The 21785-nt window shown below is 45.7% G+C and overlaps 1 protein-coding gene across 1 annotated transcript in view; it reads left to right on the top strand.

Annotated features, from left to right (window-relative positions):
- Positions 1-21785, top strand: part of nlgn4xa (neuroligin 4 X-linked a) — a 149591-nt gene that overhangs the window by 3193 nt on the left and 124613 nt on the right. The window contains exon 2 of the mRNA XM_030750697.1: positions 20915-21601. Coding sequence (XP_030606557.1) covers positions 21151-21601 — 451 coding nt within the window. The 5' untranslated portion in view covers positions 20915-21150. The remainder of the gene's footprint in view (positions 1-20914; positions 21602-21785) is intronic.

The raw sequence follows: 21785 nt of genomic DNA, 5'->3' as shown, positions 1-21785 counted from the left end.
TAACTTAATTTTTGGATAAGTGCTTTATGTAGTATTATGGAGAAGCTGTGTCATTGTAGTTATGCTAAAATATGGAAGGTATAAAAAAACAGAGAGCTTACTGTGAAGCAGACTGAAGTGGTCATCGCCTAAATGTTTAAACTGACACACAGTTGGCTAAAAGCGCCCTTTCACCTGTTGCCAGTCTGTCTTTGATCTTCCATCAAATCCAGAATGTAATGTAATATACTTGCATTTGTACCACTAAAAGCACTTTTAGACAACAAGTCACAGTTTCTAACCAGACATTCATTCAGCATTTTATTCTATACACTTAGGATAAAGTGTATTATCCAACATGCATGTTTCTGAGACCGTGGGAGGAAGCCAGAGTACCTGGAGGAAACCCACTCAGGCATAGGAAGAAGTTACAAGTTACAAACTTGAACCTTTTTGCTGTGAGGCAACAATGCTAACCAGCACAGTGCCCCCCAAGCTTACAGCACCTGCTATTCCCACATGTGACCCGACTTAACATCTGAGATCGGCCAAGATCAGGCATACTCAGGGTGGTAAGGCTGCAAGCCATGCAGCCCTTCACCCTGCTTCTCAGGCTGAAACCCATTCTGATTCATCTACTCTGCTTCAGACTGGAGTCCTGACGTGCTCGGATGCATTTGCCACAGTCTAGGCTCTCTGCTTTGTTCAGCTATGGTTCGCCCACTGTGCTGCAAAGCCGGCAATTCAGTCATGCACTCTACCCTGCTCTGCACATCTAGCTAGCTCTGGCCTCTCTAGCAGCCCTCATATCAAAATATGTCAAAACAGTACAGGTTGCTAGGCAACCAAGCATGCAACAATTGCTGCAGCATTTTATATTGATTTCTATATTAGGTCAAAATGATCCACTTGTTAGTTCTAGGTATTGGTTGTGTTATTTTTATGACATTAATTACAGTTTGTTATATTTCTAATTTATTTTTTGCTTTCCAACACACCCCAAAATTCACTACACGATGAATAAAAGAATTCTAGGAAAACTTATGAAATACAAGACAGTGGAGTTATGTGATAACAGAGTGACATACCAAAAGGCTAAATGACCTCCCTCTGTGATTCTAGCATCAACCAATCATGTTGATGGGAAGAACTCACAGTCACTAATCACTGATTAGGACAAAACATACAATGACTAATATGAAAATGTGTTTTCATGAGGATAAAATGCCATGAACTGTATTGAAAAGACTGTTGAGTCTTTGCTGAAAATAGAGAGGAAATCTATCTATCTATACATCTATCTATACATCTATACATCTCTATACACACCATATTATCAAAAGTATTCCCTCACCATCCAGATCACTGAGTTCAGGTGTTCCAGTCACTTCCACAGGTGTATAAACCAACCGGCATGCAGACTGCTTCTACAAACATCAGTGATAGAATGGGTCGTTCTCAGGAGCTCAGTGAATCCCAGCGTGGTACCCTGATAGGATGATACCTGTGCAACAAGTCCAGTCCTGAAATTTCCTCATTACTAAATATTCCACAGTCAGCTGTTAGTGGGATTATAACAGGCGTGGGAAGGAATTGGGAACGACAGCAACTCAGCCATGAAGTGGTAGGCCATATAGAGCGAGCCCTTAAGGGTCATAGTGCACAGAGGTCACCAACTTTCTCCAGAGTCAATCACTACAGACCTCCAACCTTCATGTGACCTTCAGATCAGCTCAAGAACAGTGTGTAGAGAGCTTCGTGGATGGGTTTCCATGGCAGCTGCGTCCAAGCCTTACATCACCAAGCTCAATACAAAGCGTCGGATGCACAGAGTGAGAAAGACGAGCATCATGTGGAGATATCTTACAACTGTAAATGAGAGCACCGCAGGAAGGAGACTGTCTACTGTGGCAACACCACCAATTAATAAAGTCATGAAAGAGAGAACTTTTTCCCCAGAAAGAGCAGCAAAAGAAACAAAGTGAAGAGGGAAATCCCTCATACAGACCAGAACTCTGCACAGAGGTCAGAGGTCACTGACAGCGTCCTTTCAGAGTGGCAAAGAATATTTTAACCCACAGAAATGGATCAAAAGTGCTTTTCAGATAAACACATTTTGATTGTGGGGCCCTGTACTACAAAGTGAGTGAAATATACCCGGGGTGTCTTTCCATTATCTACATTCACTTACACTAACACTGGCAGGCAACAGAAGCAGTCATACAAAGCTGGTTGTCAACTCACTAAGTTAACCTAGGGTTTCCCTTATGCATTCACATGAAAGGGATGGTGTTTGCAGCATCCGACCAATCACAGTTACAGATAAGTGTAGACAGTGGCAGCAGAGCGCCTGACTTTTCAAAGGAATGTCAAACTATACTGCAGGACAAATATGAAGAGGTTAAGCAATACAGACCGAAAGCAACACAGCAGTGTGTGTGAGAGGAAACACACTGTAGAGCAGAAAGTGTGCACTGTAAAGTGCTTTGGTCACTAAGAGCCACAATATTATTAAAATGTAGCTTATTTGAAGCCAGGAAAGGAAGCCATTAAAAATGCCAACAGACATCAATATGACAATTCTATCATTAAGACATGGGAGAATCTGATTTAGCATAATGGACTATGTCATTAAATTATTGTATAAAAATGTTATAGTTTATATTCTTTCAGCTGCAGCCTTGGTGGTGTTTATAGTATGAGAGTAAATAAATAGAATAGAATAGAATTAGAATTAGAATTAGAATAGAATTAATTATAAGTTACCATGGTGATGTTCCCCAGTAAGAAGTGAACTCAGTTTCAAAACACATGAAAAACTGGTAGCTGTGTTTACTTCTGTTAACTAACAGAACAAAATGCACTAACAGTGAAAAACAAAATTCACATTGTCATTAAAATGCATCCAGGCGCTCTCACTTGGGATTGGCCCTCAGTGCGGTATTCTGTCACTTCCTGTTCCTGTCAGAATGCACAGTGGTGTTTTGTGTAGCTTAATCTGTGTGGCTATTTAATTACAAACCTATAGATAATAGAGGTAATAAAGTGCAGTCTTCACATGCATATCCAAAGCAAACTGCTGAAACACCTGTAAATTACATTCATAGTATTCACTCATTGTATCTTCAGGGATTCGCTAGTGTAGCTATTAATGGAGTCACTAACAGCATGGTTTCTTCACCTGTCCCTCCTGCAGTTACCTGCTGACTGTGACAGTGCTCCTCAGCCTCCTTTAGTAATAATGATACTTGTAATAAATGCATTCTGTTTGTGGCCTTAGAGGCCAGGCTCAGTGAACTGGAGACCCAGCTCCGCTAGCTTTGCCCCAGCAGATTATCCCAATCAGGAAATCAGGCCGGCTGGATGACTGTGAGGAGCCTTAAACAGAAGTCCCTGGCGCACCACCAACCTGTTCAGATTTCAAATCAAACTCTAGTTATTGGCGATTCTCTTCTGAGAAATGTTAATCTAGAGAGACCAGCAGCCATTGTTGATTGTCTTCCCGGGGCCAGAGCAGGCAACGCAGAAGGCCCCCTGAAGCTGCTGGATAAGGATAAGCATAGATTCTGTAACATACTAATTCACGTTGGCAGTAATGGCACCCAGATCACTAAAGTTAATGTTGAATGGGTGTGTAACTCAGCCAGAACAATGCTGGACTCTCTGGACTCCTCCCAGTCAGACCAGGAGTGACATGTTTAACTGTGTGTTTTCCTTGAATGGCTGTCTGAGTGGTGTCCAAAAATGATGAGGGCTTTATGGATAATGGATAAATAGAAAAGTTTATGGGGAAAACCTGGTCTTGGTAGGAGAGACAGCAGTTTGAACACCCTCTCTATTTTTAAGATTAGGCTTAAAACTTTCCTTTATGATCAAGCTTATAGTTAGGGCTGAACCCTCCCTTAGTTACGTTGCAATAGGTCCAGGCTGCTGGGGGCTTCCCATGATGCACTGAGTGTTTCTTCTTCATTCACCTCTTTTCTCACTCTATATGTATTTATACACAACTCTGCATTTTTGTCCTCTCTCTCCCCCCTCAGCCCCCCTCAGCAGATGACCCCCCCTCCCTGAGCCTGGTTCTGCTGGAGGTTTCTTCCTGTTAAAGGGAGTTTTTCCTTCACACTGTCACCAAGTGCTGCTCATAGGGGGTCGTTTTGACTGTTGGGTTTTCTCTGTATTATTGTAGGGTCTTTACCCACAATATAAAGAGCTTTGAGATGACTGTTTGTTGTGATTTGGTGCTATATAAATAAAATTGAATTGAATTGAATTGAATTGAATTGAATTGAATTAAGCATATTGATGATGCAAACTTAATAAATCGTGACACACTGCTCTCCCCTACATAAGCTGCTTTTATAGGTTAAAGGTATTGCTATCTTTAAATTTGAGATCTTCTGTCCTACTCAGTGATTTCAGTTCATCAGGATTTCTGGGGTGTCTTCATTGAACAGCTTAGAATTTTCTTTAAAAGATTTTTTAAACAGTAAAGTTTAGTATTTCTAGACTGAACTGTGCTCAGTGTGTTTGATAAAAGAGTACAACTGTCCACGTGCATTAGTCTTGTCAGGCTGTGTTTTTCTATAAGCATGACTTGGATTAAGTTCAAACCAGTTTTATTAGTAATCAATGCAGAAATCCTGTAATTCCAAAGGATTTACTTTTTCTTGCAACTATAAAGCTGCTGTGTTATTATTTTTCAAATGTCGTGACAGTCACAGGAACAGGGACGGTCTGACCGGATCATTTTATACTGACTGAAATGCAAATGACAGAGAGCGACTTCATTGATATTCATAAGACGTATCTCATATAATCATTACTAGTCTGAACAATGTTCAAAATCTCCTGTGTGCTTCTATCAAGGTGTCATGGTCCTGGGCCGTCTGCCCAGCATTTTGTGTTTAGTTCTGTCTTCCCTGAGTTTTGTTGTTTTTCAGTTGTTTTGATACGTTTGTTCCCCTCGTCCCTGTCTCCCCTGCTCCATGGTCTTGTCATGATGTCTTGTCCCTGACCTCCTGTGTTTTCATGTTGAGTTTATTCCTAGTGTTGTGACTAGTCTGTGTCTCTGCCCCGTGTCTGTGTGCCAGTATGTAGTCTGCGTGCGCCTTGGTTAGTCACTTCCTGTATTATTTTGACAGTCGTATGTTCCCTGTGCTTTGTGTTTAGTTTTGCTTCCCATGTTGTTAGTTTCATTTGCTTCACCTGTTGTTCCCTGCTGTTTCCTCTTGCCCTGATTACCCAGTGTGTACTTAAGCCCTCAGTTTTGTTTTGTTCTCTGTCGCGTCGTCTTCAGTGTTCCCTCGCTGTGTGTCTCCCTGCTCCTCCTCAGGTTTTTGTTTAGTTCCTTCCCAGTATAGGTTTGTTTTGTATTTTTCCAATAAATCCTGTTTGTTTGAGTCTGCATCCTGGGGTCCAATTCTGCCTGCCACACACACACGCCATGACAGAACAACGCGACCATTTCAAAGACCCCGCGGACTCAGACCTGTGTGAACGGCAGCTAGCTGTGCAAGCTCACCTGCAGGAAGTGGTGAGGAGGAAGCCGTGGCTGGCTCCCGAGTATGAGGGACAGCTCCGCCGCTCTCACCGCGCTTGGGGAGACTCCAGCTGGGTTAAAGGGTCTCCGCGTCAGAGCTTGCCGCTCTCTCCACCTCCGCCGCCACAGCCCTGTTCTTCAGCCGCACTGCAGCAACCGCTCGATACCATTGCCCCACCTCTGCCCCAGCCTTTAGGGATTAAGCTGGGCGGGTTCTCCCTGGCATCAGATTCGCCTCCACCGGCCTCGTCATGCCCCAGCACACCTCCTTCACGACCCGCTACGCCGGCACGTAAGCGGAATTCTCGGCGCCACAGGAGTAAAGCGAAGCTACCAGATTCTGACTCGTCTCCTGCATCGGCCACTGTGAGTTCTCGGCAGCCTTCTATGGATGAAGGCTGTGTTGACATGAACAGTAATAACTTTGTTTTGACACCGGTCCCCGAAACCTCCACCTTGCACACAGCCACACCTCACCACACAGAATCCATTCTTTCTCCGATTGATCCGGCAGACACCGCTATTTTCATGGACAAGGAGCTCAGACCGGAGGTTCACAGATTTTTCAGAATCTCCTCCCGGATTTACAACTGCTCTGACTCTAAGGCTTTCTCCGTTGGTTTTTCTGCTGTGCTTGGTCTTTTGAATGCTCACCCACGCTTGCTGCTGTCGCCCACTATCGCAGGATGGATGAACTCAGCTGTTCGTGTGGAAGCCCACATCAGAGCACTGAACTCACAATCTTCGCCCGCTACAGCAACCACCAAGCCTCACTCTGCACCCGCTCCTGTTCCGCGGGTGGGAGCACCTCAGCCTCAGCAACCCACGCCGCCTGCAGCAGCTCCTCCCCAGTCACTCCCGTCTCAGTCAGCTGTAGCTCCAGCCACCTCCCAGTCTCAGTTAGCTGTAGTTCCGGCCTCCGCTCAGTCTCAGTCAGCCTCTGCAGCTCTCCCCGCTTCAGCTCCCTCAGCCTCAGCTCTCCCTAGCTCTCAGTCAGTTTCCACGCAGTCAGCTCGCCCTAGCTCTCAGTCAGTCTCCACGCAGTCGGCTCGCCCTCAGTCAGCTCTAGCTCCAGCCGCTCTCCCTCGCCCTCAGTCAGCTCTAGCTCCAGCCGCTCTCCCTCGCCCTCAGTCAGCTCTAGCTCCAGCCGCTCTAGTTCCCCCTGCCTCAGCTTTGCCCCCTTCAGTGGCGTCACTTCCCTTAAATCCCTTGGTCTCTCCAATCAGTTTAGTTTCATCTTCAGTTCTAGTCGCAGTCTCTTCGGTTTCCTCCGTGCCCTCTGTCCCCGTAGTCCCCCAGGTCCCCGTAGTCCCCCAGGTCCCCGTAGTCCCCCAGGTCCCCGTAGTCCCCCAGGTCCCCGTAGTCCCCCAGGTCCCCGTAGTCCCCCAGGTCCCCGTAGTCCCCTCAGCTCTCCCTAGCGCCCGGCCTGCTTCCACGCAGCCGGCTCTCCCTAGCGCCCGGCCTGCTTCCACGCAGCCAGTCGTCTCCCGGCCTGCTTCCACGCAGCCAGTCGTCTCCCGGCCTGCTTCCACGCAGCCAGTCGTCTCCCGGCCTGCTTCCACGCAGCCAGTCGTCTCCCGGCCTGCTTCCACGCAGCCCCTAGTGCTAGTTCCCTTAGCTTCAGTCCCTTCAGTTTTGGTCCCCTTAGTCTCCCCGGTCCCTCAGGTTCCCTTTGTTCCCTCCTCTGGTCCCTCAGCTCCTTTAGTTGTGGTTCCCCCTGCAGCCTCAGTCCCAGCCTCCTCTGCTCCTGCTCCCCCGACTCCGGTTTCCCCGCAGTTAGCTTCAGTCCCCTTACCTCTTCCGCAGTCAGCTTCCCCAGTGTCAGCTTCCCCGTCCTCAGCTTCCACGCTCTTAGCGCCCTCCGTGTCAGCTCCCCCAGTGTCAGCCTTAGTTCCCCCAGCTCCCTTAGTCTCTCAGGTCCCCTTAGTCTCCTTAATTCCCTCCTGTGCTTCCATTCCTGGTCCCTCGTTCCCCCTAGTTCCCTCAGCCTCCCTGCAGTCAGAGTCCATAGCGTCAGCTCCCTCGCCCTCCATAGCGTCAGCTCCCTCGCCCTCCATAGCGTCAGCTCCCTCGCCCTCCATAGCGTCAGCTCCCTCGCCCTCCATAGCGTCAGCTTCCACGCACCCCCCCATCACATGCACCTGGTCCATCCCCCAAGCAGCCCCAGCTGCTCAGTGAAGTAGCTGTGTGCCCTACACCGCAGACCCAGCCTGCACATTCGGAGCCTCACCTTGTAGGCCCCGTTCAGCCCAAGGGTCCGGCTCAGGCGGAGCCGTGTTTGAAGCCCAAGGGTTACGCTCAGTTGGAGCGTTGGGCTCAGTTCGAGCCTCCTGCCTCGTCTTGCCGCCGCCGCCGCCTGGAGCGCGGTCGGCCCTCAGTCTCGTCTCGCCGCCGCCGCCGCCTGGAGCGCGGTCGGCCCTCAGTCTCGTCTCGCCGCCGCCGCCGCCTGGAGCGCGGTCGGCCCTCAGTCTCGTCTCGCCGCCGCCGCCGCCTGGAGCGCGGTCGGCCCTCAGTCTCGTCTCGCCGCCGCCTGGAGCGCGGTCGGCCCCCAGTCCCGTCTCCTCGCCGCCGCCGCTGGAGCCGCGGTCGGCCCCCAGTCTCGTCTCCTCGCCGCCGCCGCTGGAGCCGCGGTCGGCCCCCAGTCCCGTCTCCTCGCCGCCGCCGCTGGAGCCGCGGTCGGCCCCCTGCCTCGACTCCTCGCCGCCGCCGCTGGAGCCGCGGTCGGCCCCCTGCCTCGACTCCTCGCCGCCGCCGCTGGTGCCGCGGTCGGCCCCCTGCCTCGACTCCTCGCCGCCGCCGCTGGTGCCGCGGTCGGCCCCCTGCCTCGACTCCTCGCCGCCGCCGCTGGTGCCGCGGTCGGCCCCCTGCCTCGACTCCTCGCCGCCGCCGCTGGTGCCGCGGTCGGCCCCCTGCCTCGACTCCTCGCCGCCGCCGCTGGTGCCGCGGTCGGCCCCCTGCCTCGACTCCTCGCCGCCGCCGCTGGTGCCGCGGGCGGCCCCCTGCCTCGACTCCTCGCCGCCGCCGCTGGTGCCGCGGTCGGCCCCCTGCCTCGACTCCTCGCCGCCGCCGCTGGTGCCGCGGTCGGCCCCCTGCCTCGACTCCTCGCCGCCGCCGCTGGTGCCGCGGTCGGCCCCCTGCCACGACTCCTCGCCGCCGCCGCTGGAGCCGCGGTCGGCCCCCTGCCACGACTCCTCGCCGCCGCCGCTGGAGCCGCGGTCGGCCCCCTGCCACGACTCCTCGCCGCCGCCGCTGGAGCCGCGGTCGCCCGCCTGAGAGGTTTGGACTCTGCTTTTTGGCCCCTTGGCCTGGACGGCCCCCTGAACTGTTTCTTGTTTTGACCCCCTGTTTTGGACATTGGAGCTCTCCGGCCTTGTGCCGTCGCTTTTTGTTTCATCCAGTTGTTTTTTTTTCTCATCCCTGTGTTTTGTCCCTGTTTTTGGACTTTGTCCCGGCCTTGTGCCCCTGCTGTTTTTGTTCTAACCTTGTGATTTTGATGTTTTGCTCCCTGCCTTTGTTGCTCCCTGCCTGGTTTTGTTTTTGTTCCGGTCCCTCCGTCCTGGTCCCCCGCCTCCCTCCCTGGTCTGGTTTTGTTTCCTGTTTTGGCCGTCGGGTGCCGGCCTTTGAGGGGGGGGTGCTGTCATGGTCCTGGGCCGTCTGCCCAGCATTTTGTGTTTAGTTCTGTCTTCCCTGAGTTTTGTTGTTTTTCAGTTGTTTTGATACGTTTGTTCCCCTCGTCCCTGTCTCCCCTGCTCCATGGTCTTGTCATGATGTCTTGTCCCTGACCTCCTGTGTTTTCATGTTGAGTTTATTCCTAGTGTTGTGACTAGTCTGTGTCTCTGCCCCGTGTCTGTGTGCCAGTCCCCCGTATGTAGTCTGCGTGCGCCTTGGTTAGTCACTTCCTGTATTATTTTGACAGTCGTATGTTCCCTGTGCTTTGTGTTTAGTTTTGCTTCCCATGTTGTTAGTTTCATTTGCTTCACCTGTTGTTCCCTGCTGTTTCCTCTTGCCCTGATTACCCAGTGTGTACTTAAGCCCTCAGTTTTGTTTTGTTCTCTGTCGCGTCGTCTTCAGTGTTCCCTCGCTGTGTGTCTCCCTGCTCCTCCTCAGGTTTTTGTTTAGTTCCTTCCCAGTATAGGTTTGTTTTGTATTTTTCCAATAAATCCTGTTTGTTTGAGTCTGCATCCTGGGGTCCAATTCTGCCTGCCACACACACACGCCATGACACAAGGAGAGCTATGGATACACACTCTATATTCAGCTCAAGTCATCTGAAGGACTTTTTTATCATAAAATGCCACATTATTGCAAGTAATATACACTGTGTCGATTTATCACCACAAATGGAAAAAACAAAACAATCATATAACCTGAGTAACAGTTTCATTTCATTTTGCTGTATTTGCTGCTTTTACTGTGACTTCTGTGCTGCCATGCGAGGCAGCTGCATTCTCCATATTATAATATAATTGAACCGCACTTGCAGGCAAACAGCCAACGATGAACAGCCTGCAGTTGTAGTCAAACACCAAACATTTGTTAACTAAAGTCAATGCATCTTCTGTTGAAATATGTTGTGCATATGTAGTTATATCATCATAGAGTAAATAAAAGGCCAGGTCTATTTCGAGACGTGAAAAGGTACCTGAATATTCCCCCATATCTGACAAAGTCATAAATAAAGCTTTTCAGTGAGGGAGTAGACATGTAAACATTTATATTATAATCATTACAGAAAGGAGAGGCTGGGAGGGAATATGAAGATTTATTATGTTCTGTTCTTGGGTTCCTTGTGTTAAGTAACCCACAGCCATGATAACACTAATTGTAGACACTGGTAATTTTAATTTACTTTAGGCTCACAATAAATAAAGACAACAGTTTCCACTGTGAAGATAGCTGAAATTCTACCATTAGTATTAATACATTAGTAAAATGTTATTTAATATTTCTCTTTCTATGAAGAAGTGACCAACATTGTTTTTGTGCCTCCTTCAGTGCTTTTATACATGCACTGTTTACTGACACACACACACACACACACACACACACACACAAAATAAATGGAAATAATATAAATGGAAATATGGATGGAAACAAATGTGCTAAATTAAACTAATTACTACGTGTGATGATACACCCTCCTCTACCCTTGGAGTATCACAGAGTACTTAATTTGTTTTAAGTTTTAATGTCATATAAATAAGTAAACTACAGTTCATTCATTTTTAACTTAGCTCTCACATCTGAGCTCAACTCCACCTACTGCACAGGTTAACAATGAGCTCAGGAGCCCAGCACATCATCATCATCTATCACATGTGACTACTTTGTGGTGGGGGGACTTTCCTCCTCAGGAACCTGTGGAACATCAGTGTGGTGGAAGGCTATGGCGGTCCCAAGCCATGTCAATACAAACATTAGCAGGATGGTAGTGCCTAGAGCTCATGGGGGGAGGAGAAAATGCAGGTGTCAGAGGGGGGAGGGGGGGTGATAGATTCAAGAGGCCATCCTGCCTCCTGCAACCAGTCCTTATGAGCACCTGGAACAAATGTTTTTTGTGCAGTTAGGCTGCTGCAACTCAGTAATATTTAAAAAACTTATCTTTTGACTGCGTAGAATTTTAAATTTAGGCTTTATTAAATATCTCCTCTCTATATTTGATGTAAATATTAAATGTCACCAGTTTGGGTGCGCCCATGATAAGCTTAGCCATGACATGATACTGCACTGTTTAATCAATACATAAACAGCTTCGTCCCAGAGGTGACAGTTTGTGGAGCTGCTCCATTAACAACATATCAGACAAAAAAAAGAAAAAAGAGCACTTTAAGTGCTCAGTTAGAGGGTGATCTAAGCACCCATTTACCATCACTTAGAGGACTTGGATTTACCATGTTTGCTTGAGTTTTTACAACCAGCAGATTTAGTCCCATCTGTGAAACGTCCCCTGGATTCTTTATTATGTCTACCGTGATTTGCATCTTGTTGTTTTTGCTGGAATGAATGTTGCAATTGACATAAATTATTTTCATTAAAGTCTTCAGTATTTCAGCTTGTAGGGTACTCTGGACATTCGCTTTTTAAAATCCCTCTATTGGAGTCTAATGGTCAAATATCTTAATTGGATTCTCTATCTCAGTTACAAGTTACAAGTTTTAAGTGTTTATTAACAAAGTGCAGCAAAAGAGGCAGGGGAGTGATCCAGCTGAAGCTAGAGGTTACAGTGACTGTCTGGGAGTGTCTGCGGACAGAGAGACAGATTTAATTCTCTGGACACCAAGTAAGAAATGTGAACTCAGTTTCAAAGAATCCAGTTTCCTAATTTCCCACCATTTACCAGGGTTCTAGAGATGACTGAAGTGATGCAGTGGAGAGTGGGCAGGCAGGTGTGCTTCCAGAGAATGCAGGCCTCCACAGTGGAATGCAGGGCTGTGGTGGTGCCAAGGATTTGTGCCGGCTCAGAGCTTGAATGTCTCTGAGACTAGAGACTAGAGTAAGTCTTTCAGGTGAGTACCTGATTTCAGGAACAGAAGGAATGAGAGGCGGGAGTTATCAAACTGCAAGCACAGGAAACAAAGGGCACAGCCACAACTGGTCTTTAAATTTATACGATTTGCAGGCGCAAGAGTGTGAGCACGGGAAGGCGGCTATGCTTGAAGGCAGAGGCAGGAATAAAGCTGCCCACAAACCCACCTGAGAAAGAGAATAAAAATAAATAAATTAGCCTGCCCTTACAGTACCCCCTCCACGGACACCCCAAGGTGGCCTGCTGGGTTTGTCTGGATGCCACCTGTAGAAATCCAAAATGAGGGATGGTCAAGGATGAAGGAGCGTGGGATCCATGAATCCCCCCAGTCCACAAGGAATTTGAGGCCCTGGCAAATGTCCAAATGGTACACTGGTTCATTATCCATGACCCAGGCAGGAGGCGGGAGGATTAGTGGGAGGGCACAGAGAGGTGGGAACCAGAAGTCAAAGTATCTGTGGTGCCTAAGGCTCTGCAAAATGCCTTCCTAACCTGGGAGGTGAATTCGATCTTTCAGTTCAATTTTATGTATATAGCGCCAAATCACAGCAACAGTCACCTCAAGACGTGGACCGTATTATTGCGGACCTCGGTCCGAGATGATGCCCAGGGGAATGACATGAAGCCAGAAAATCTGATCAGTCACAGTTTAGCGGTTTTTATGGCCGAGGGTAACTTTGGAAGAGCTTTGGAAAATCTGCTGACTGAGGATGAGTTTGTTACCATCTGAAGGAGGCAGGTCTGTGACAAAGTCTAAAGCAATGTGTGACCATGGATGATTACAGACAGGTAGAGGACAGAGCTGACCTACAGGTGGTTGCATTTTGTAAGCCAACATGTACACCTGGATGTCCTTTTCTAAAGACCACCAGAAAGACCACTTCAGAAGGGAGATTGTCCAGCTAACCTCGTGGTGGCAGTCAAACTTAGCAGTGTGGACCCAGTGTATGACCAGTGTATTGGACAAAGGTTGGGACGTACATAAAACTAGGAGTTTCAGGATCAGAGTCTGCAGAAACCTGACAGGACAGAGCGTCAGGTTTGACATTACGGGTACTGGGGCGGTATGTTATGGTGAAATTAAATTCCCATCAAGCAAGGTGGAATCCTTTTGGTCATTTTATATGGTTAGCATTGTAAATCTGACAGAATCTGTCAGATTTACAGAAATATGACAGATGTGGTCTGTCCATAGTGCGTGTATGAAAGGCTGCTTGGCCCCTTCCAGCCAATGTCTTGATTCCTCCCAGGCCAAATTAGTGGCCAGCAGCTCACCGATACTTACATCATAATTTTTTTCAGTGAGTGTTAAATGTGGAGAAACAAAAAGCACATGAATATAGTTTACCATGAGGGTCACACAGCCCCCTCCCTGGAGTCAGAAACATTCACCCCCACAACAAACTGCTTAAAAGGATTTGGGTGAAGAAGTACTGGAGCTGAGCTGAATCAATGGAAGGCTTGGTCCTCCTTAGGTGTCCACGTGAATGGCCTGGAAACAGAGGTGAGTTTTGTTAGAGGCAGGTAATATCACTAAAGTTCTTAATGAAATGGCAGTAGATGCTGGAAAAAACAAGAAAATGTTTTCTGGTGATGGCTTTTAGCCAGTTATTTACTGTGATGGTCCTGGGGGTCTGTGACCCAGTCTTTGAGTTTTGGACTCTGAGGTTCCTGAGATTCTTGGTTGTTTTAGGATTTTATTCCTTTCTTGTGTCTTTTCCTTCTTGGTACATATACTTATTTCTTAGTGCTTTAGTTTAAATCTTTGTTGTGTGTAGAGATCCCTGGTTTATTTCATGTTTATATGGTTTCATGTGTTTTCTCTTTGGTGCACATAGATGTTCTAGTTCCATTAGGTTCCCACTCAGTGTGCTTGCCTCCCTTGTGTCAGATCCCCTGTATTTAGGTCATGTCTGGATCTTTCCCGTTCAGTTATCACTCCCTGTTTAACTTCCTAGTCTCCTACTCCCTGTGTGTTGTGTTCAGCTTTGCTTCCCCTTGCCTCAGTTTCTTTCTGTTCTCCGTTCTCCCAGCTGTTCCCACGTCCCTCACTATCCCTTGTGTATTTATTGTCTCAGTCTCCTGTTGTTCCTCGTCGTGTCGTTGTCATTGTCGTCAGCTCCTGCCCACTGTGAGCTCTGCTGTCGTCTGCTTGAGTGAGTTTAGTCATTGTTCTGCTGGCCCTGTTCAGCTCTGTCTTGTGTTTCTCAGGTAATACAAAGCTGAAAGTTTAGCCTGTGTCTCTGGAGTCCTGCTTTGGGTCCTTAAACCTGCCTCCCACAGCGGTACATGACAGTTACAGTTTACAAGAGAGCGTTTTCAGTGGAAACAACATCGATTTGCCGTTTTCAAAAAGTAGCGCGTTCAGATGGAAACGTTTCAGAAGCGATCTCCGTTTACATGGAAACACAAGACGCTGAAAATGCTGCAGTTCCTACTGCCAGGCCACGAGTTGGCGGTGTGGATATAGGAGCCGCAACCATAATGCATATGTGTGAGTGCCCCCGTTTTCAAAAATGTAACATTTTCATCTATTTACATGGAAATGAGACTGGAGCATTTTGAAAATGCTCCAGTCTGGAACCTGTTTGTAAAAGGTTCCATTTTCATGCTGTTCTGGTGTAAACGGGAGGCCGAAACACATCAAAACTTTACCGTTTTCATCTGAAAACGCTCTTGTGTAAACAGGGCCTCAGACTTTCTCAGTGTCAGGCTTCACCTGCCCACTTTGAATTATGTATCCTAGGAAGGGGACAGAACTTGTGTGCATCTTTATACTTTTCAGCCTTAATAAACAACCTTGTCTAGCAGCCTCTGCAACACCTGCAGGACATGTTTTTGATGCTCCTCAAGATCCTCTGAGAAGATCAAGATATCATTTATGTAAACAAACACAAACAAGACCAAGAAACTCTCAGACCATAATGGATCAGAGTTTGGAGAAGTGCTGAGGCATTAGTGGGTCTAAGAGGCATCCCAGATATTTGTAGTGACCGAGGGGTATGTGCAGAGGTGAAAGTAAGCCGGTGCGGTCCGGTACTGCGTACCACTAAAAGATTCTGCACCGGTACGCAGTACCAGCAAGAGTTCGTCTGCTGTAAAGCCGTCATTCAGAACTTATCACGGCTGTACTTTGGGTCAGAATAGCTCTGTTAGCAATAAGCAGTCTAAAACACGACTTAATCAGTTAATAAATAGCTTTTTTTTTTCTCATTTCAAATTGTTTCTGAACTGCTCATGCTGTGCTGGAGCCTCAGTTCTGTAGCTTCTCTCCCCTCAGAGATCGAGGCTTTCGTCAGCGGACAGTCACGTCCCATAAGCGGGACGGATGTAGTGCATTGTACATCATATACATATATGTCTATGTTGTACATGACAGGCTAGACCCTCCTATTTTGATTGACGCCTCATTCAGCCAATCATGTAACTTGCTGCACCAAACTCAACAGAAAACATGATGCCCCCTGGTTATTACTGGCTCTGGAAAACCCATTTCTTAATGTGATTGGCCGAATCAAAAAGGCAACCAAAAAGGGAGGGTCTAGCCTTCCATATAAAATGCACTGCATACACGGGTTTTCCAGAGCCAACAATAACCAGAGGGTGTAGTTTTTTCAGGTGATTTTGGTTCGGCCAGTTAACAGGTTAAAACATTCACCGCTACGTTTAATGTCGGTCTGCTTTTTACAAACTCTCTCAATTAAAAACAGAGATGAACTAATTGTGTTTCTTGTTATTCTGCTCAATTTCAACAACACAGCACAGCTCAAAAACACTGCTTATGATCGGAGATTTCATTTACGCTACATGAGAGCGCATTCAGCTCCAAAACACGGTGATTACCAAGGGGACTGGGGTTTGAGAAAGTTTGGTGGTATTTACTTTCCAGAAGTTTTGTATTGGTGGAGAGAGCCAGAATGCATGGAGGTGGTCATCAATTGTGTTAAGTGTACAGCATGAGCAAACATCTCAGTTCCTTAACAACAAAAATATTTTTCACATTATCAAGTGATTCTACTTTCTGCCTTATTTATATATATAATGTTTTTGTCAAGAATTTAAAACTACTTTCACCCCTGGGTATGTGGAATGTTGTTTTCCATTCATGACCTTCTCTGATACCATATAAGGGTTTGAATGCTGCGGTTATGAGGGAGAATGGAGATTTGTTCTTCACTGTGGTTCTCTATATGGGCAATGGCCTTTTCTGCAATGGATAAGTAGCAACAAACTCTCCAGCCATGCCACAATTAATACAGTTTCAGCTCGATTTTCCACCGCTGCTCCTCAGACATCGATTTGGTACAACCTCGCTGCATTGGCTCCCCTGAGCGGTCGGGAGAGGAGCTTGAAGAGCTAGTGCCAGAAGAAAAAGGTGGGGAGGACGGAAAGTGGAAATGAACCTTGGCTGGAGCCTTGCTGGGGATGTGGTTCCTTTTATGGCCAAGATCACAAAGGCAGCTTTCTATTCTTATAGCTAATGGAACTTAATTCTTCTAAATCCTTCACCTCATCACGGGAAGCCAATTCCTCCTTCAGCTGATCAGTTAAAGCATGGTAGAACACCCCCTTTAAAGCTTTTCCCTCCCAGCCTCATTCTGCAGCCAAAACTCTAAATTTTATGGAAAGTTCAGCCATAGATTTACTGCCCTGATGAAGACTGAACAGTCACCTCTTCCTCACAGCTGGTCAAACATTGATTTAAAGCCCTTAATGAAACCATCATAGGTAACAGACTCAATGGGATTGGAAATCAACTATGGCTCAGCCCACTTAAGGGTGTGTTCTCTTAGCAGATGTGATTAATCATTTGGAAAGGCTCTAGGTGATCGTTTAAATAATGCAGAAATTGAAAACCTCTGCAGTGACCCAGTTCATCACCAAAAGACTCGGGCACAGAGATGAACTAAGCTCTGTGTGGAGCTGGGTAGCAGCTGGTTGGAAGACTTGGTGGAGGAAGTGTTAGCTGAAAGCAGGTCTTCAGGAGCCGGGGAGAGTTTAGTGTGGATGGGTTGCTGCTGAACTATTGCTGATCTAAGGAAGTTAGTACTTGCTCATACTCTCCCACTAGGGCTCCCTGGCAGATTATGGCTGCACCAAGAACAGAAAGTCTGCTGTCCAGTGAGTGAACAGATCGTTTTGTCATAGCTTCACTGCTTCTGGACCTAAAGAGCAGTCTCAGGCAGCAAGTTACAGATTTTAAGTGTTTATTTACAAAGTGCAGCTCAAAGAGGCAGGGAACTGATGGAGCTCGAGGCGATGCTGATGTCAACATCATTAGAAAAGGTGAAATCATGACACAGTTTTGCCTTTTTATTTCCAGTGGTTACAAGGTGTCATTGATTGTTATCATGGAAATGCTGCTACTTGCTCTAAGATGAACTTTTGGCTTTAAAGGGCCCGTCTACCAAATTTACATAAGAAAGCCTTTTAGCTCTAAATACTTGAATCTTGAAGGTCAGGTGTAGTTTTTATTTTTTTATCTTTTTTTTTTTAAAGTGCTCATTTTCTGAAACAGCTCCTGGTCTCTACTCTCTGCCTCTGACCTGTTGGTGGCAGCAGAACAGACCTCTGTCCTGAGAACTGTGCAAAAAGAAAATCCAGGCACTAGTGTAACCTTTATTTTGATAGGACACTTTAGGAAATGTGGAATAAAATCAATGCTGATTTGGCACTGTGCTGGCCACATTTGTGGCCAAGACAATTATATAATACAACTAGACTCCTTCTCAAAAATAACAATTATTTGTTATGACCTCATAATAAATGAAAAAAGTCAGTTAGCTAAATTACAAACAGCTAAAAACGAAGAGTAGACCTGCCCACCTGCAAGTCCTTTGGTGTGAAACAGACTACATTTTTGGTCAGTTAACCACTTGCTTTTCTGTCTTAATGTGAATCCCTTTGCAAAAGCAAAATAAATGGGATTGTGCTCAAAAACAGCATTGATCCTGAAAGCAGCTTGAACCTATATGGAGTACAGTATCAGGCAGCCTCTGCATTATCATATTTATGTTGCTGAAAGTATGAAGACATTGTTTGAAAAGGACAATCAGATCCATAATGTTTATATCATTTTTTCCCCATTGTAATCATTTTGTTACATCTCTCATGACTTTATGTTGTGTTCCACACCATCATATCACTGATCAGGGACATACTTCCTTAATGTCCACTACATTAAAACTGACTGTGAGACTCTCTCTGTGATGTTAATGTGCAGTAAACCTGCTCAGTTCCTGCGTGTCTGCCTCTTGTGTTACCTGGCACAGTGTTCAGGTGTGTGTGCAGCCATTTTCTTTTCTCTGAGCTAATTTCCAGGCAGACAGTCCTACATGAGAGATCCTTGCAGCTGCAGGCAGTAATAGCTCACTCCTCTGTTCTCTCTCACTAATCCTTGTAGTAAAACTGTTTAGTTTTAAAATCCTACTTCTAAAGGCTGACACGTATTTGCAAAATCCCACTCAGTTATGCATTTTTTTCTTTTCATTTATATTTGATATCAGACAGTACTCAGTGCTGGTCAGCATGAGATTTAATTGATCTGGCCTACTTTCAGTGGTACTCAGTGAGAGGATAATTAATCAACACGTTTTGATTGGAGCAGTCAGGCATGAGATTTTCTTCAACCAAGCCACTTAAAATATGAAAAAATATATAGTTAAAGATGTTTCAAGACATGTGTCAATAGAATGAGGCGGAAGCAGGAAATTGAATTGACAAGTTGCATGCTATTTGGTTTTGTCACAAACATCAATGAGATGCCTCCGAGCCCACATTTATAAATCAGAGGGCTTTCCAAAACTCCCTCACCAAAGAGACTGTACTGTTATTGACTTATTACCACTACTCTCAGTCCTACACAGTCCTCTACTGGTATTTAGTTTTTCCCCAAAGCCAACAAAGTTTCCTCATTTTTAATTGTCAGCTAGCAAAAACTGAAAATGTGAGAAGTTTCAAAATTAACTGCAGGTCATTATCTGGTAGAAATGAATGTATTAGGACTGTCACATTTTCCAAAGAAAACATTGGGAGCATAATAATGATAGTAAAATATAGATAACACATATTTTGTTCAAATTCAATTTATTTTTACTTATATAGCACCAACAACAGTCACCTCAATATGCTTTATATTGTAAGGTAATAACACTACAATAATACAGAGAAAACACCATCAGACAACAACCTATGAGCAGCACTTGGTGACAGTGGGCAGGAAAAACTCCCTTTTAACAGGAAGAAACCTCCAGCAGAACCAGGCTCAGGGAGGGGGGGTCATCTGCTGAGAGGGGGCTGAGGGGAGAGAGACAGGACAGAAGACACTTTTAAATACACTAGGACAGGGGTGGGCAACTCCAGGCCTCGAGGGCCGGTGTCCTGCACGTTTTAGATGTGTCTGCTTCAACACACCTGAATCAAACATAGAAGTCATTAGCAGGACTCTGGAGAACCTGACTGCATACTGAGGAGGTAATTCAGCCCTTTGATTCAGGTGTGTTGATCAGGGACACATCTAAAACCTGACAGGGGCTCTCAAGGCCTGGAGTTGCCCACCCCTGCCCTAGTTCCTGTGGCATGCTTCAGTCTCTGTAATAAAATCCATAAGGGAAAACAAAAAAAAAAACACACACACATTGTGAGAATACACAAAATAACTTTGTATGATATTTATAAACTATTTTTGCTATACAAGGTTTGCTCACCAAGGCTGTTACATGCACATATTCAAACCACCACTAGAGGTTGTTTCAATTTGAAACATACTTATAGATCATTACAAGAACGTTCATTAACCCTACAAACCCCCCAACAAACCACTATTCTGCCCCCCTTCTGTGAACTTCTGATTTACTTAATTTTTTTAAAGTAAATCAGAAGTTCACAAAGTCTGATGAATTTAAGGTAGCTGTGGTTTGGAGGGGGGGTATTGCACAGACTGTCAGCAGAAAGTCATTTAAATTTCACTTTTCAACATGTTTAAATTAAATAACAGTGCAAACGTGCATGAATATGTAAAAAGGTTTTTCATTTGTTGCCTCGGGGCAACACTGTGCAGTTAAACCACTTTTGTTTGAACAATTTTATGATTATGGATGGAGATGTGCAGGGATGCATATTTATCAACATGATCAATTTTTTGCTCTATTATCTACTATTACTTACAGGAAATGGAAGCACGAACATTGTGTGGGTATGAGGAACATGATCAAGCAGTTCAGCTGATCAGTTCTAATTTTATGCTTCCTAATTCCATTCGTGTCTGATGTTTGTTATAATAAAACTTGTTAAAATTGTTTGATTTTTGTTGAAATAGAACTTCTTCTACAGTATTTATTGCTTGTTTATTCTTTATTCCACCTAAAACTTTATGATTGATATATTATCAGGGACCCCCAAGCGCCAACAAACTAAGGTGAAATATTTTTTAACTCCTAAGATTAAAATTCATGCCATAGAGGGTTAATAACCAGTGATAAATGTCTATAGCATTAGAAAAATTATCAATTTGATTATCAAATGTATTATAAATGTATATATATATATATATATATATATATATATATATATATTTTAAGACATTTCATATAAAGCAAAAATATTGTTCTTGGGCCTGCCCAACATGAAAATTTGGGGTATAACCAAAGTTAAGATCACCTTCTCAATATAAGTGTGCATATACAGTGTCTGTGCAAGCAAAATTTGTCAATATACCTCATGCTGACTCAGAATGATGAGCTGATTGAATAATCAAAATTATCATCCTAGGATAATGTACTGTGACTCCTCTGGCATATGAGCTGGATTATCATTGATTGTGAATATGCTACAGTGGAAAAACTTTTTCCTTCTCTTTGTTGTTCTTTCAGGAAATCTATTGTTCTTCAGAGTGCTTTCTTCTGGAAGGAAGAGTTAAACAGCAGCCATCATTATCTACGCAGGGTCTCAAGATGGGGAGCTCTGAGAAAGCTGCTTTGATTGACTGGGGCTCCTGTATTCAGCTTGCACCCTGAGGAGAAGCAGGCAGCTTCTGGATAGGGTGCCAAGGACCCGAAGGTGGAGCAGAACCACAACCTGCCAAGCTCAGGCTCAACACAACAGGAGCATGTCAGCACCTGGAAGTGTTCCATGGATGTGTTACTGCATGGCTAAGGCCAGCATTCTACTGTGGATGGGGCTGGTGTTCATCTGTGCAGCCGTTGTTCAGGCCCAGCAGCACCCTGTAGTCACCACCAATTATGGGAAGTTGCGGGGAGTTAAGGTTACATTACCCAATGAGATACTGGGACCAGTGGAGCAGTACTTGGGGATTCCTTATGCAATGTCCCCAACGGGGGAGCGGAGGTTCCAACCGCCAGAGCCTCCCATGTCCTGGCCCGGTATCAGGAATGCTACTCAGTTTCCTCCAGTTTGTCCTCAGTTCTTAGAGGACCGTTTTTTACTCAACGATATGCTCCCTGTGTGGTTCACTGCCAACTTGGATACAGTAGTTACCTACGTGCAGGAGCAGAGCGAGGACTGTCTTTATCTGAACATCTATGTCCCCACAGAGGACGGTAGGAAAACTGAATTTCTGTTCTTTGTCTTGTCCGTCTTTCATATGTCTGTGTTTTTCCAGCTTGTGTTTCACGTTTCTGTGTGGAAGTTTTGTTTGAACTGATTTTTCAGGCAGTCTTACATCCATCTCCCAACGACTGCTTAGGTTTATACTGATGTGAATTGTGCATTAACTGGAGGGCT

The sequence above is a fragment of the Archocentrus centrarchus genome, chromosome 2, assembly GCF_007364275.1.
Source record: "Archocentrus centrarchus isolate MPI-CPG fArcCen1 chromosome 2, fArcCen1, whole genome shotgun sequence".
Taxonomy (NCBI): Eukaryota; Metazoa; Chordata; class Actinopteri; order Cichliformes; family Cichlidae; genus Archocentrus; species Archocentrus centrarchus.
This window is presented reverse-complemented; position numbering and strand designations above follow the sequence as displayed.